The 16,953-nt window shown below is 41.6% G+C and overlaps 2 protein-coding genes across 2 annotated transcripts; both read right to left on the reverse strand.

Annotated features, from left to right (window-relative positions):
- Positions 1 to 1,396: 1,396 nt before the first annotated feature.
- LOC116067012 (sodium-dependent neutral amino acid transporter B(0)AT1-like) lies at positions 1,397 to 6,922 on the reverse strand. The gene is made up of 11 exons (XM_035993419.1): positions 6,700 to 6,922; positions 6,011 to 6,151; positions 5,755 to 5,892; positions 5,487 to 5,668; positions 5,298 to 5,408; positions 5,102 to 5,214; positions 4,835 to 4,963; positions 4,495 to 4,651; positions 3,819 to 4,023; positions 1,607 to 1,766; positions 1,397 to 1,400 (listed from the first exon to the last, which is right to left on the reverse strand). Exons 1-11 carry the CDS (start codon positions 6,896 to 6,898, stop codon positions 1,397 to 1,399), a joined length of 1,539 nt encoding a protein of 512 aa, XP_035849312.1. The 5' UTR covers positions 6,899 to 6,922.
- A 1,132-nt stretch (positions 6,923 to 8,054) lies between these two features.
- LOC116066847 (sodium-dependent neutral amino acid transporter B(0)AT1-like) lies at positions 8,055 to 16,530 on the reverse strand. Its single transcript, XM_031323001.2, has 12 exons — positions 16,256 to 16,530; positions 15,346 to 15,486; positions 14,914 to 15,051; positions 14,536 to 14,567; positions 13,548 to 13,658; positions 13,358 to 13,470; positions 11,381 to 11,509; positions 10,759 to 10,915; positions 10,466 to 10,670; positions 10,169 to 10,328; positions 9,851 to 10,013; positions 8,055 to 8,285 (listed from the first exon to the last, which is right to left on the reverse strand). The coding sequence occupies exons 1-12, from the start codon at positions 16,452 to 16,454 to the stop codon at positions 8,145 to 8,147; spliced, it is 1,689 nt and encodes a 562-aa protein (XP_031178861.1). The 5' UTR covers positions 16,455 to 16,530; the 3' UTR covers positions 8,055 to 8,144.
- Positions 16,531 to 16,953: the final 423 nt, after the last annotated feature.

The following is a 16,953-nucleotide window of genomic DNA, read 5'->3' on the forward strand; positions in this document are numbered from 1 at the left end:
CCGTTTTAGCTTCACTCCACTGGCTGCCCGTATATTTTAGGATCCATTTTAAAATGAATTTACTTGTGTTTAAATCCTTAAATGGTTTTGCCCCATCCTACCTGTCCGAGTTGCTTCACCCCTACACACCGACCCGCTCACTCAGGTCAGCTGAACAACTGCGCCTGAGTGTCCCTAAAACGAAGCGAAAACTTAAAGGGGATCGTGCCTTTGCTGTGGCAGCTCCAAAAATATGGAATGACCTACCTCTGCCTATTAGACAGGCTTCTTCACTGTCTAATTTTAAATCTCTTCTTAAAACCCACCTTTTTTCCTCGGCCTTTCCCAACTGAGGCTGACATTTTTGTGCAAACATTTTTATTGTGATACTGTTTCATGTTTTAAATGTTAAATGTTTTAAATGACTTCTACTTTGTTCTGTACAGCACCTTGTACAACATTGGTTGCTTTTTAAAGTGCTTTATAAATAAATTTTGATTGATTGATTGAAACCTATGCAATCAGACAATGGTCATTGTAATAAAAAAAAAATATTCCTACAACAAAATGCAAAGACATCTTGCATTTTGTTATATTCTGAAATGTACGACTGTCAAACAGAAAACAGAAGTTTAGCTATGTTTTATCTCTGGATACTATTTTTTTTTCTTGAAGCAAAGAAAGACCAGCCTACATAATGCATACACAGGCACTGTCAAACTGGAGACTCCCGCCAAAAGAAAGATGATCACGTAGATCCATTTAGGGTACGGTACTGATGCCAGAGACGGGAACTCCTCCTGTAAACCACATAACAGTATGATTAGCGCGCTTTGTATGCAACAGCTGCTTAGGATGACATGTTAGCTGATGCTTACAGAGTTGGGATCCCAGACTAAGTAGGTGAGCTCTTCTTGGACTTGTGTCACCAGGTAGAAAACTAAAATAACCAGAACGATTAGAGGACTGATGAACCTCCATGTAACCTGCCAGAAGATGGAAGGCTTATGTCCGACCATGAACTCCAAGTCCTCATTGAACCTGCCACACAAGAGGGTTTAATATAGATTATAATGTGCTGTATAACTTTATTTAATTTGGAAAGCACCTCGCTGAGAGTAACAATCTATTTTACAAGAGTGCCCTAAACCAAGATAGCAGCAGCACATATAGAAGATATAATATAGAGGGTATAAAACATATATCACTGGCTTAAATTAAATAGATACAATATAAAGAGAGTAATCAATAAACAGTTAAACTACTGTAAACAAAGAACGGAAATACGCTAAAACGCTTTATAAAGCAGAGGGGAAACTGCAAATTTGGGTGATGATCATCTGTGGGTCTGTCAGAAAGAGCAACACCTTTAAAATTACACCAAGTCTGTTCCATTGTAAATATAAAATGTGAAGCTTTAACTAAATACACAAAATGGTTAAATAAGGTTATTATTAATATTTCACAAAGAGATCCCTGCAATGCACATAATCGTTTGCTCAATAACAGGTACAGCTTCACTCTTTTTAGAACAGACTGCAGATGTATGGCTGCTAATATGGAAATTTAGCTGTAGGCAGTTTTATAAAATACCACATTAAGCAATAATTTAGCTTTAAACACTAACCTGTCTATGCCGTAGATGTATACAACCGCTATCATCTCAATCAGTCCAATAGTCAGAAGTGGAACAGATCCAGCAAAGTTGTCGAAGAGAGTTACCCAATAAATCCCTGAATGCTGCGCAAACAGGAGGGAGATGATGAAGGCAACAGCACACGTTACTCCTGAAACGCGCGTCCACAAAAACAATGCACCTTATTACAAGAATCACACAACCAATTCATCTGTACACTTGTCTTGAGAGCACAAAAAACTGCAAATAAAAAAAACAAACATCTTTGCCACCTTTGTTAAACACCAGTTTCAAACAGAAAGAAAACACTGCAAATAGAGAAAACAGAACTAAATACAGAACTGCGCTGCAAGAAGCTCACTCGACAACGGAAATGTTTCCAGGGGACACTAAAAAGTGATGCACATGGTTTTTGGCTTATGAACGGTGCATCTCATAGCCCTTAAATTGCCTCCTCGAGTCCCCCACTTGCCTCCCTTCCTCCTACCGAGGAGGCACGGGAGAGACGCGAGGAAATCATGGGACTAGAGAGGCAACGAGCAAATGTGTTTAGAGAGATGAGACGTCCTTTCCTCTGAAGCGTCACATGAATACGTCGGCTGTTTGGGCGGAGTTAGTAACTCCTTCAGCTGCACGGCTTCCGGGAAGGCCTTCTCTCGTGTATCCTCGCCTATAGCTCATCAATGCTCGCTCCTCGGTCCTCAGGGCAGAAATAAGAGCTTTGAGACAGCCTTTACCAAGGAGGGACAGAACAACTTCCGGTTCAACCGAGGAGTCGAGGAGCTATCAAATAAGGGTTATGAGATGCAGTTGAAGTCAGCTATCCATCAGTGGTGTTGGAAAATCAGCTAAAATGTTTGTTTTTTTGGTGTATTGTGAACGTCTGATTCAGATATATTTGCAGATATTTGCTGCTAACCTAACTGACCCTTTATGTAATGAAAGAATGGGCAGCAGTTACTTAGTTGTTAAGCAGGTCATTTTATTATTCATATCAGCAAACTTACCAGTAGTTTAACTGGCTTGTCCTCTATTACGGGTTCTGTAAGTAACCAATAACGTTATAGGTAGCTAACATAACGTTGGCCTGTTCCACAATGAATTGTGTGTATTTCAATATCTGAATCGGCAGGCTAAAAACAAGCAAAAGGCTAACGCTAGGTCCATTTCAGCCATGTGCATCACTTTTTAGTGTCCCTGGAAACAGTTTCTTTATCATATGAACGTGTTTCTGAATTTGGTTGTTTTTCTCTATTTACAGCATTTTCACTAAATGCTGTGCATGTGTTGTCAAACTAGTGATTATGTTACTTAAAGCTACAGTGCGTAGTTTCTGTCGCCCCCATGAGGAATTCTAAGTAATGACAACACTGTTGTTGCATCCACATTAGAGTGCGGATTGGGCTGCATTTTTCTGTCCGAGCCCGGCCCGCGTCCGACAGAGCAGTAACCGAACCCGGCCCGAGCCCAACAGGCATTAAGATATTTATGTCCGAGTCCGACCCGAGCCCGACACAGTTAAAATCTAATTTGTTTTCCTCATTCTAATGACACATGTACGTTTGTTTGTGTGGAAAGCCCGCTTTTATTAAGCAACTGTAGGAAGACATTCGGAAATGTCAACAGATGAGCGCAGCAGTGCACACGGGGCAACAAACGCACGTTAACACAGGTGCGACCTACATAATAATCTGTTTTAAATTTAAAATGTTCAGTGCCTTATCGTGCTGATGTGACCGAGCCCGACCCGAACCCGAACATCATTTCTAAATATCTGTCCGAACCGGTATCCATCCTCTAATCCACATGACACAAGCCTTCCGTAATCGCACATGTGCCCCTGCCCCTCCACACAGTTACTTGTAGCCAAGGAGGACACGGAGGATTAAAAAAACATGATGGACTCTTCAGGAGAGGTAATTATCTTCACTCGAGTTTCTGTGTGCTAGTCGCCGGAGGACAACATGTTCTGAACGTGGCCATACTGAGAAATACAGAAAGAGTTTTGTAAAGCTGATAGTCTTAATTAGCTTTGTATCAACTTTTTGGCAATGGCTTGAATGTAACAGAATTTCATTACCTAATTTGCTTGTGTTTTGTCTATTTGCATGTGTTTCCTTAATTTGCAGTGCATTGACCTCTCAGGGCCACCATACATCTCATCTGCCAATGTGTAGATTATTTAAACTACAAAACATAATACCAGTCCGTGCTTCTTGGGGCCATTTTTGAGGTAACATATTCAGGTCTTTCAGTGGGACCACCACTCCTTCAATGTTGCCAAACAGGCTTGAGATACCCAAGCAGAAAAGCATGATGAAAAAGAGGACAGACCAGGCTGGAGAACCAGGCATGTTGGCGATGGCTTCCGTGAACACGATGAAGGCCAGACCTGTTCCCTCCACTCCCTGTACAAACACACATTAGTCGTAATGCAGATGAGAGTAGGGCTGGGCGATATGGAGAAAATCACGATATCATGATATCACGATATTCTTGACTAAATTCCTTGATGTCAATATTGCGACGATATTGTAGGATTGACAATTGGTGCTTTAACAAAATATTATTTACACAATGAGATTTTTGATAATCATCTGAAATGTCGATTTAATGACAAAGTGTGTAAAGGCAAATAATAGAACAGCTAGAACAGTCTGCTAAGCTCAGAAAACGACATCACTTTACTCTAATGCAGCCTTCAAAACCAGGAAAAGACAACACTTAATATATTACGGTTTTACGATACCCAAAATCTATGACGATATCTAGTCTCATATCACGATATCAATATAATATTGATATATTGCCCAGCCCTAGATAAGAGTAAAGAATTCCAATAACTTGGGAATCTGACAGATATTCATCAATACAGTCACCTCACTGAGAAGTGTCTGCAGGTCACAGATTTTGATGTCCAAGCCGAGAATAATATCAGGAGAGGAGCTGTTGAGATGGTTAAAGGCTGCGTCGTAGTTGCTTGTAAAGATGCTGTCTTCAGGAAGTTCAAATGCATTTAATAATGTCATGATGTTACTAGAGAGAAAATATGTCACGGATTAGTCACTCTGGATTACTGGAGTCATCATTACAAATCTAAATAGTATGTTTTGACCCAATAAAGCTATCATAAATGATTACAAATAAAAATACAGTTTTACAGGTGTCTTGAAGTTTAGTGACCAAAAAGATTGAAACCCACATCCTCTGACTACTCACTCACTGATACAGCTGTCATATTTCTCTGTGGCCCTGAAGCCGATGATGGTGTAGGTGACTGTGGCAGCATAGATTGAGGTGAGGCCAGTTATGGCTGTTAGCATCACAGCATCTTGCATGCAGTTGTTGCTTGGGAAACAGAAAGAAAGGCAAAGGATTCAGGACACCATGTCTGAGACTGGTGATTATCTTCATAGTGAATTAAATAAGAGTAGAACTGCTGCTTGGTTTTTAAAACACAACAGGGCTTCTGGATATGTGTCTTACTGAACAGGGTTGTAGCTTGAGAAGGAGATGACGCCTCCCCACCCCAAACCAAAGGCATACAGGACCTGAGCACCTGCATCCAGCCAAGTTGTTGGGTTCATCAACTCATCAACCTGCAAAAGTGAGGCATACATTTTGATGTGTCTTTGTTTTATAAGATAGATAGATAGATAGATAGGTAATAGTAGAAACATACGTCTGGTGTGAAGAGGAACATTATTCCACTCAGGGCACCTTTAAGAGTCAGTCCTCGGATCAGGAAGATGGCCAGCACTATGTAAGGCAGGATGGCTGTGACATACACTGCCTGAGGTCATGACAAGAAAAGCAAAACATGAAATAATTGGCCAGAAAAACCTGTTGTTTGTGTAAAGGTTTGACAGACCTTGCCTGAAGTGCCGATCCCCCGTATGTAGCAGACACACATGACTGTCCAGGCAGCTAGCAGGCAGAGTACAATGGGCCAGTGGATTCCTCCAGAGTCCACAATGGAAGCTGAACTATTAAGAGTCACTTGGTAGAAATAGTAATCCACAGCGGAGCTTCGTTGACACTCTGGTACAAATCCTGAAGGGGCGAGACACAGTCCTTCAAGTGTTTTAATCATGAGTAGAGTTTGGGTTCTTAATAAGAATCTCTTTATATTTAAATACCTGTCCCATTGTCATTGAGAGGACACTGAGCCCAAGGCAGTGGGCTTTGAAAGGAATTGAAGAGATACCACAAGATCCAGGCTATTAAGGTGTTGTAGTACAGTCCAATCAATAAGGACACCAGCATGGAGGCTACACCTGAGTAGGACAGAATCATTAACTGATGTTGCACTTACAGATATTCATTAACAGCTTTGTGTTGCTGTGGTGCTAAGGTTTGCCTTGGACAAATCTTTTCAGAGCCTATTTTACATACCAACACCAGTCAGATAAGGGCTGATGGCCCTCCACACTCCCACGCTGCCTTTCCTGAGACGCTGGCCGATGGCAAACTCCAGCAGCAGGAGAGGCATTCCTTCCAGCACCAGCAGGATCACGTAGGGAATCAAAAACGCACCTGCAAAATATATGATCAGTTACTCCCAAGTAGCAGCCTCCGGTGCTGAAAAATTATGACAATGCGGAAGTGCCAAAAGCTGCAGTTCCTCCCCCCATAACTAACACTTATATACCCGTTTTTATAATAACTTTCAATTATATTAAGGCTTTACATTTTGCATAATGAAGAGGTTCTGCTTTGAGTGACAGGTGGGCTGCCATCACTGGAGGCAAGCATAGACTGTAGGCCACATTCAGCCCGCCTCAGCATTTTTGTATTAGCCTACTGCAGGCACTGCCAAGATGGCGACGGCTGGAGCCACCCTGCCCACTTTGAGCTTCATTTTGGCTCTTCTATGGGTGACATCACAGAGACTACGTCCATATTTTATACAGTCTATGGTTACTCCACAAAGCCATCTTTGCAATCTTACATATCAGTACCAGCGTAAGTTCCTCCAGGAAATCATACTTGAAAGATAAATATAATTATAAATAAATAATCAAGAATTGACAGTCCAGACAGCTTAATCATAAGATCCCTTTCCCATTTTCGTCTGAGCTTACCTCCTCCATGACTTTGACACAAATAAGGGAATCGCCACACATTGCCAATCCCAATGCACAAGCCCACACAAGTTAGGATGTACTGGGCTTTGTTGTCCCACTTGGGCCTGTCCCCGGCTTCCTCCTTCTCCATACTGTCCAGGTCCTCATAGGAAGGGATTCTGTCATCCAGTCCTGGGTTAGGAAGAACCAGTCTCATAGCGACCCCACTGAAGCTGAGATGTTACACTATTGTTCTTGGAAGTCAAAGTGAGGGCTCAGGGTATGCACTCTGCATTGTTGAAACAAGTTTATGATCTTTTACTTTATCTGATGTGCAATCCAGAGATTAGACCGTGCACACTCTGCATTTCTGTTTTTATACCACCATTCATTACTACAGTCATTCAGTTTGATCAAACATTAAACCAGTCTTTTATTTTAGCTTGGCTTTGTGCTGTCGTTAACTAGCTTCTCGTCACAAATGACACATTCTGGCCGACACTGTCCTGTCCTTTCTTTTAAGATACTGATGAGTCATTGGCACTTTTACGTTTTCCAGACATGTATCATTCATAAAAAGTGACTACAGGAAAACGAAGATGAGCTAGCTAGCTGACCTAAAAAAAAACTGAGAGCGCTGGTCACAGAGGTGTTTGGCCTTCTAGGTAGTCTACTTTTTTGAGTGACTACTAAAAAATGTATCCTTTTAAATTGATTTACATAGACTTTTGTATAAATTATCCAGTAAGGTTGATATCATGATTTAGGTTAATATGTGCAAACGTAAATTTGATAACCTCAGAGCAGACAAAGCCTCGCCCCCTGTGATCTTTGGTGCTTCATGAGGGGGGCCCAGACCCCATGTTGGGAACCACTGCTAAGTATGTCATAGTTTTGTCACACAAAATGTGTCCCAGTGCCCAGTAACAATATAGCTGTATGTTATATGATTAATAAACAGGTACTCAGTTATTTAAACAATGCTTACAGTCAAGTATATTTCTAAGTCCCTCAACAGTTTCTGTTGTTGTCTGTGCTACTTGCAGCACGTTTCTGTATTTGGTTGTTTTCTCATTTTGCAGCTTTTCTTTCTAAATGCTGTGCATGTGTTGTCAAATTGGTGAAGATGTTTTCTGAATTTGCTTATATTTTGTCTATTTGCATGTGTTTTCTTGAGTTGCAGTGTTTTGAGCTTGCAGGGCCACCTCATAAATGGGTATTAAACCCGGGATGGATGGGAAACTGTATGCTGTTTGTCTCTGAATATAGAAAGGTCCAATACAACAAGAAAGCATATTAGCAGGCTAATTACTGCAATGAGTAAGTACAGTGTATTGATACAGCAGAAACACATTTGCACAAAACATGAGCATAAGTTTGAATAGTTTACTAAAGTGCATCAATAAAACATGCTTGCTTTTAATCTTGCATTTTGTTGTATTCTGAAAAGTATGACTTTCCTTCTATTTTCTCTTACAGCAAACAAAGATCAGCCTACATGATGCATACACAGGCACCGCCAGACTGGGGACTCCTGCCAGAAGAAAGATGATCACGTAGATCCATGAAGGGTATGGTACTGATGCCAGAGATGGGAACTCCACCTATTATTATAATAATAATAATAATAATAATAATAATATTAAAATAGTAGTGCATTTGGTATGCAATGGCTGTTTAAACTTTGCTGAAGTATGGCTATCTTTCTACTAACAAGTTGTATGCTTAAACCAACCCGTTCTCACTCCCAACTCGTAAAATACTCAGCGTCAGATACGACGTAATAAGCACCCTTCAGCGTGTGTATGGAACGCACCGGGCAGAGCAGCAGCTCCACGACGCTTTAAGATGACGTAGTATTAAGAGCGACAACGGTAGCGAGCAGTATTAAAGCACCCATATTATGCTCATTTTCAGGTTCATAATTGTATTTTAAGGTTGTACCAGAATAGGTTTACATGGTTTAATTTTCAAAAAACACCATATTTTTGTTGTACTACACAGCTCTCTCTCACTGCTGCAGATCCTCTTTTCAGCTGGTCTCTGTTTTAGCTACAGAGTGAGACCTCTTTTCTTCTTCTTCTTCTGTACTATCTTTGATTGCACTCGCACATGTGCAGTAGCTCAGATGTAGATCATGTCAGCTAGCTAGCTCCATAGACAGTAAAAGAAAGGCTGTTTCTACAACTTTGGTCAGTTACAAGGCAGGATTAGCTGGGAGACTTCTAAATGAGGGCGCACATGGAAGTAGTTCTTTTGTAGATTATGGTGAACTTGTGTGTGTTGTAGCAGTGCTTTGCTATTGAGAACGAGCTAGCATGCTACAAGCTAATGGTTGCGGTTAGCCTGCTCGTTTCGGCTTGTGACGTCACAAGCCGTGCTGATTTTGAACAGCTCACCCAGAGACTGAAGGCAGGACACATTCAGAAACTGTATCTCACTCTAAACAGCATGGATGGATTTTTTTCAAAGTTTGTATGTGTGTGGAAGCACCAGAGACACAAAAGAACACCCCAAATCCCAGAAAAAGTGTTTTTTTCATAATATGGGCACTTTAAAGCCCGAAATTCCACGTGGGGAGGGTGGTTGGGGTGGAGGATGGGTCAAACAACACAGGACTTTCACCCCGGAGACAGGGGTTTGTGTCCCGCGTCTCGCAGAAACCCCACCCACGATCTTTTCCTTAACCCAACTGTCGTGTTCCTCTTTTCCTAAACCCAACTGTCGTGTTCCTCTTTTCCTATACCCAACTGTCATGTTCCTCTTTTCCTAAACCCAACTGTCCCATTCTTGTTCTTCGTGTCACATAAACGCACCTTTTAAAAGCCCATCTATGATCTTTCCCTAAACCTAACTACCTAACTGCATCAAAAATGAAGATAGTAGTCCTTTCCCAGCACGTTTAGATAAAGCATGTTTAGATCTGACGCTAAAGGATACTTTTAACGTCAATAACAATGCCCAAGGCATCTGACCAAGCGTCCGTATTTTACGCGATGGGAGTGAGAATGTGTTGGCTTAAACACAGAGGAACAACATTTACTTAAAAATGATTGGCCTGTCATATAATTTGTGTATTTTGCAATGAGTGAACATTATCAATAAAGGCAACATAAAGAAGGGATGTTTAGGATGACGTATTAGCTGATCACAGCGCTTGTGCACTTACAGCGTTGGGATCCCAGACTAAGTAGGTGAGCTCTTCTTGGACTCGTGTCACCAGGTAGAAAACTAAAATAACCAGAATGATTAGAGGACTGATGAACCTCCATGTAACCTGCCAGAAGATGGAGGGCTTATGTCCGACCATGAACTCCAAGTCCTCATTGAACCTGCCACACAAGATGGTTTAATTAATTTTAGGTCAGCCATCTTCATAAAGCTTTGAATAATAAAGCTCAATAACTGTCACAGCATGATGATACTAATGCTGTATGCTTATTATATAGCAGGTATCAAGATTAAAATAGTTTAAATACGCACTAACCTGTCTATGCCGTAGATGTATACAACAGCTATCATCTCAAAGAAACCAATGGTCAGAAGTGGAACAGATCCAGCAAAGTTGTCGAAGAGAGTTACCCAATAAATCCCTGAATGCTGCGCAAACAGGAGGGAGATGACGAAGGCAACAGCACACGTTACTCCTGAAACGCACGTCCACAAAAACAGGAGAGCCTTTGTCAAAATATAAACCTAAGGCAAACGCCAAAGATGTTTCATTGGGAATGGAGAAACTGAGGAACTGATTTTGATTCTGAATTGGATTTTAAACCCAAGTTACCAGTCCGTGCTTCATTGGGCCATTTTTTAGGAAATACATTCAGGTCTTTCAGTGGGACCACCACTCCTTCAATGTTGCCAAACAGGGTTGAGATACCCAAGCAGAAAAGCATGATGAAAAAGAGGACAGACCAGGCTGGAGAACCAGGCATGTTGGTGATGGCTTCTGTGAACACAATAAAGGCCAGATCTGTTCCCTCCACTCCCTGTACAAACACACATTAGTCGTAATGCAGTTAGGAGCAAAATACAATAACAACATGGAATCTGATAGATATTCATCAATACAGTCACCTCACTGAGAAGTGTCTGCAGGTCACAGATTTTGACGTCCAATCCGAGAATAATATCAGGAGAGGAGCTGTTGAGATGGTTAAAGGCTGCGTCGTAGTTGCTTGTAGAGATGCTGTCTTCAGGAAGTTCAAATGCATTTAATAATGTCATGATGTTACTAGGGAGAAAATATGAAAAGATTAATTTAGATTTTTTTTTTTATCTATCTTAAAACAACACTCACCTGCTCATACGTACACTATAAGAGACAACTGGTTGCTGGAATCATTCCTCACTATAAAGTGTCCCGTTCCTAGTGTGACTCTAATTTAAAAGATGGGGAACAACAACTGCAGACCTTATTCCATGGAAAAATGCATTCCTAAGTGTAACTAGAGCCACCCTGCTAGCATGGCTAAAACTTTGGTATACCAAACCTACTAAATACCTTCCAGGAGGAATGATAACAGCAACCAATACTGTAACTTATTTAACTTGTATATGGGCATTTGAGGGTGTGACTCGAAAAGGGTGTGATTATAATCAAACTGTACATAAGACCATGTATCCTCACGTGTGTTTCAGTTACTTTTAGGACTACTCTATTCCAAAACATTAAAACCCATGTACTGTGACTACTCACTCACTGATACAGCTGTCATATTTCTCTGTGGCCCTGAAGCCGATGATGGTGTAGGTGACTGTGGCAGCATAGATTGAGGTGAGGCCAGTTACGACCGACAGGATCACAGCATCTTGCATGCAGTTGTTGCTTGGAAAAAGAAATAAGCAAAAACAACACATCTTGACCTTGGGTCTGAGAATGGCTACTTCCTTTTTTTCATGAAAAAAAAAGAGACTTGAACTGCAAATTAATACTCTCTGTGAATCTTAAAGGGGTGATAGAATGATTATATAGGGTATTTCACACTGTTCCTTAAGGTCTCCTAATAGGGTACGTAACATCGGTTGGGCTGAAAATGGCCCAGATGCTGTTCTATGCGCGCTAATGCAACCCTGTGAAATAGCCATAGGTTTTCTCCCTTATATGGTATGCTCATGAATATTTAGATGAGCTGCGCACTGATTGGTTGGTTTACAACGAGCGCAGCTGCGCAGTGCTGCTGCACATGAGGAGAGAGGGGAGGGGCTGCTCCTCAGTCACAGAACAGAAAAGAGAGGTGAATGTTTTGGCGGCCACAGGAGAGAAATACCTTGCGTGCTCGCTGGACAATACTGGTGTCTTTTCTACAGAAAGTCGCTGTCTTTTCTACAGAAAGTCGCCAGATTTGTCACTAGTCGCTTTTGTGAAAAAAAGGGGGTCTGAAAAGTCGCTAAATCTAAAGTCGCTAAGTTGGCAACACTGTCAGCGTGGTCCAAATGTGCGGCCGGGCAGCTGCTGCAGCGCCACCGGAGCAGGAATGGCTGGAGCAGCCGAGGCCCAAGAAAATATCAAACTTCATTTAAAGTTATCAAATAATGTTACTGTACAAAGCACCATAGACACAGTTTAGTTACAGTTTAGTCATCCTCCAGTGTGTCGCGCGCACACACACACACACACACACACACACACACACACACACACACACACCAATGCAAAGTTTCGACACTTTCATTACAACTAGTGTTGTTGTAATGTAACCCTTGGGACATAAAAAAAAACTCCACTTCCAGACAAGGAATCACATCTCGCGCTGTAGCTAGTTCAGTGTCTCAGCGCGGGGACATTTAGCAGAGAGTGAAGCCCACAGGCACACAGACAGAGTTGTAACTACTATGTTCTTATCATGTCTCCTGGTGGCTCCACAGCCCCTTATTCCCCGAGGATCCATGTTGGAAACAAAAAAAAAGTCAACGTAGGCTAGCAGGCAGCTCCACAGCAGCAGCAGCGGCAGCAGCTCCAGCACACACTGCCCTCTGCGCCACATTAGATCCACAACTCCCGCTCCATTGCCCGATATCTACTCCTTAATTAAGTTTTAAAAACGTTTCTCTGTGTGTACATGCACACACATGGGCCAGTATTCCGTTGTACAGCCTGGAACACTGCATTTACGACCGTGGTTCATTTTCAATATCCTTGAAAAACTTCCAAACTTTCTTCTTTGTAATTCCCATTCAGCTACATTCAGAACACCAGCTGGTCTCAGACCAGTGGTCTGTGTGTACATTTTGGGGCGTGACAAAGGTACAGACCAGAGCCAATTAACGTACAGCCACCGAGTTGACGTCAACTATTAGCTTCGTTGGGATTCGCCCGTTTTCAGCGGCAGTTTCAAATTGTGAGATTTGCATAGTAAAGAGGTGTCAATGGGACTTTGAGGTTCTATGTATGTCCTATTTACCCGTCGTTATTCAACTATGACAAGGTAAACTCGGTTTTGCATTCTATCACCCCTTTAATTGGTGCGTTTCCAATCACCTGCATATGCATATTTTTTTATATAGTGGTATAATGGTTTCCTGACTGAAGAATTGGCTTCACCTCCTGCTTATCTAAGTGACCAACTCACATAACGGTAGTGGATGGAAATTCTCTTTTTCTTTTGCCAACTTTCCAGAGATTTGCTTAAAATGTGCGATACATTTGGATGTAAGCGTGACTAATGTCTCTTACTGAACAGGGTTGTAACTTGAGAAGGAGATGAGGCCTCCCCACCCCACACCAAAAGCATAAAAGACCTGGGCACCTGTATCCAGCCAAGTTGTTGGGTTCATCAACTCGTCCACCTGCAAAAGGCATAGATGGGGACTTGGCTTTGAGATATGAGATACAACTTTTTTTCTTATCAACATTTGAAACATACTTTTGGTGTGAAGAGGAACTTTAATCCAGTCAGGGCACCTTTAAGAGTCAGTCCTCGGATCAGGAAGATGGCCAGCACTATATAAGGCAGGATGGCTGTGACATACACTGCCTGAGGTCATGACAAGAAAAAATAAAATCCTTAAAAATGGACATTAGATTGACGTTATGTCAAAAATGTATCATAATTGACTATTTGCTAAACCCCTGCCCAAAAATTGTGCAATCACATAGCAACCATAACTAGGCACACTGGCCCGCCTGTCAAGCTTTGGATTTTCCTGCAAGTTAAAGGTCCCATATTGTAAAAAGTAAGATTTCCATGTATTTATTGATTATAAAGCAGGTTGAGGTGCTATACAAGTATGATGAAAGTATCAAAACGCTCAATCCATGGAGAAATGCACACAGCCCTTATTCAGAAACGGTGCCTTTAAACAAGCTGTCAGGACTTCCGTACGGTTTTGATGTCACAATATACTATATATAGTGTCGCAACAGTGCTGTTACAGTCATTCCCCGGCTGCAATGACAGTGACACATGCACATGCTTAGAGCGCAGATGCAAAAGACCCGGAAACGATCAGAGCAGACTTTTCGAGAGTTTTTTTCGAGAGGGGTGCTTAAAGAGACAGTGTTGACAGCGCCGTCTGGCTCTCCACGATCCAGCAAAGAAGATCCATGAATTGCAGTCAGTGTTTAATTCTTCCACGCTTGCCTCGGAGTGCCTCTGATGTAGGTATGGACACAGATATGGTTGTCCATTTGGCCGATATTGTAGCTGGTGCTCATCTTCTCCACCTTTTCCTCATGTTAACTCTGATGTGTTAGCTACATTTGAAAACCTTGACCGGCCAGAAGACTGGCGAGTTGATTTCCCTATCCTGATGAGCGACTCGTAGCCACATGCCATCACCATTCAACATCAACAACAAAAAGCACAACCAATACTTAACACAAGATAGACACAAGAGCACAAATTTGCATACATTCAGCAGAGCCGGTGGAGAGGCTACACATTCTAGAAACCCCCATGGATTAAAAATATACAATACAAAAAGTAATAATTGACCAAGTTGATAGCTTGAGGTTTCTTGTCAACAATTGTCACAGACGTCTCGTTTTCAACCGTGGTCTTTTGGGGAAAATGCATTTTGGGCCGCAGGAGATTTTTTGTTGCAATACCACTAGTGGACACAAAATTTGGAAGCAAGGCTGAGTGGCGGAGCCGTATCCAGTTCAATAATACATCCATGGTAATTACTGTGAATGTTCTTTGTGAGAACGGAAAGTTTGGCAGGCATAGCAAGAGTAACTACAGGAGGTGGGGCTTAGCTAACGGTCAAGTTACTGAAAGTTCAACAAACCTGTGCCATTGTCATTGAGAGGACACTGGGTCCAAGGCAGCGGGTCTTGAAAGGAATTGAAGAGATACCACAAGATCCAGGCTATTAAGGTGTTGTAGTACAGTCCAATCAATAAGGACACCAGCATGGAGGCTACACCTGAGGGACAGCATCATTAAATGTGTAATATGTATTGAGTATAGCTTACTCTTTGTAAACACAACGCTCAAATTACATTAAAAAAACAGGGGGCAGGATACAGACAACGCCACACATTTCTAGTGGGTCACAAGTGATGATTGAGAGGGATTACTTTTGTATTAGTCTATTAATTGTTTTTTAGGACAACACTGTATATTGTACCTATCACACTCACAGGATACAAATCCCCGCTTATGTGTGAATGCGGTGCCAGGTTTTTTTTTTTTTTTTTTCAGAGCCTATTTTACATACCAACACCAGTCAGATAAGGGCTGATGGCCCTCCACACTCCCACGCTGCCTTTCCTGAGACGCTGGCCGATGGCAAACTCCAGCAGTAGGAGAGGCATTCCTTCCATCACCAGCAGGATCAGGTAGGGAATCAAAAAGGCACCTGAAAAATGTAGTGATAAGCGATTGGTAGGTTGGGAATTTTTAAATTCTGTGCATGAAAAATGTCAACATGACATTCAGGACATCATTGAAATGTGAAGGTGGCACACTCCTTTTTTTCTCTCTGAGATATAAATATCTCTGAATCCTGCAAGTGCCATGATGGAGGGAGGTCTTCTCATGTTCTTGGTTACAAAGTGAGTGTTGATGTTATTAATGTTATCGTCAGTTTCTGTATCAGAGGTGGTTTGTCTCTTTAAGACAGCACAGGTTTCCTTTGTGGTTATGGTATAGCAAAAACATGCAATTTTAGCTACAGCAGACTAATGTGTAACACTGATGTTGTTTGGATCCATATATGGTCATGACATGGACTATGGACAGTGGTTTTAACAGTATGGCCTTGAACCCTCTAGTTAACAAATCACAGAAAAAGAGTCCTTGGGTCTTACTCTTGAGAATCATTAATATAACTTCATGCATATTTCATGACGCTATCTTGTACAGTAGCCATAAATTAGGGGTGTATTTAACTTGGCCTTAGGTAGGGACCAGTGGCCTTATTAAAAAAGGAAATGGTTAGTAATACTAACATTATACTGTAGTGTATGTGTGGTGTATCTGATCTAAAATGAATAAACTAGTTTATTCATTTTAGATCAGATACAAAACAGAATGCCATAAACCTACACACGATCCTTATAAATGCACTCCTGGGTACCTCACACTTTAATTTGTCCAACACTTATTCAACACCTCTTTTGTCTTACCTCCTCCATGACTTTGACACAAGTAAGGGAATCGCCACACGTTACCGAGCCCAATGCAGAAGCCTACACAGGTTAAGATGTACTGGGCTTTGTTGTCCCACTTGGGCCTGTCATCGGCCTCCTCCGTCTCCATCCTGTCCAGGTCCTCATAGTTAGGGATCCGGAGATCCAGGCCTGGGTTAGGAAGTACCAGTCGCATGGTGCCCACATGTGTACTGAAGCAGAGAAGTAGTGTCCACTACGGTTGAACACTTAGTGAGGAACGTGGTAGAAATGTGTTACGTGTGACTCAGCAATGTTGGAACAAGTTTATGATTTTTTACTTTTTATTATCTATCGTTGGTCATAGATTAGCCAAGAAATGCATACTTTGTATTTTTGTCTGCTGTACAGTTTCAATAACCAGTCAGTCATTAAAATAATGTGTATGTGTCAAATACACAAAATTTCATGCCAGTCTGCAAAAAGTAGACATACAAAAAAGTAATTATTAAGCTTGATCACATGGTGGGTGCCCTCCTTTGTCTAACATGTAAGAAAGGATCATACTGTTGCTTGGGTAATGTGTTATTCAAGTATTTTATTTTTTTATTCAAAAATCATTGTCAGGGTTAAGACAGGACTTTATTACACCACAATTGGTTCTTTTAACAAATTCAAATGTGTGCCTCTTTGCAACTGTTGCCAGGCAAAATCCT

The sequence above is a fragment of the Sander lucioperca genome, chromosome 16 (assembly GCF_008315115.2).
Source record: "Sander lucioperca isolate FBNREF2018 chromosome 16, SLUC_FBN_1.2, whole genome shotgun sequence".
NCBI classification, from domain to species: domain Eukaryota; kingdom Metazoa; phylum Chordata; class Actinopteri; order Perciformes; family Percidae; genus Sander; species Sander lucioperca.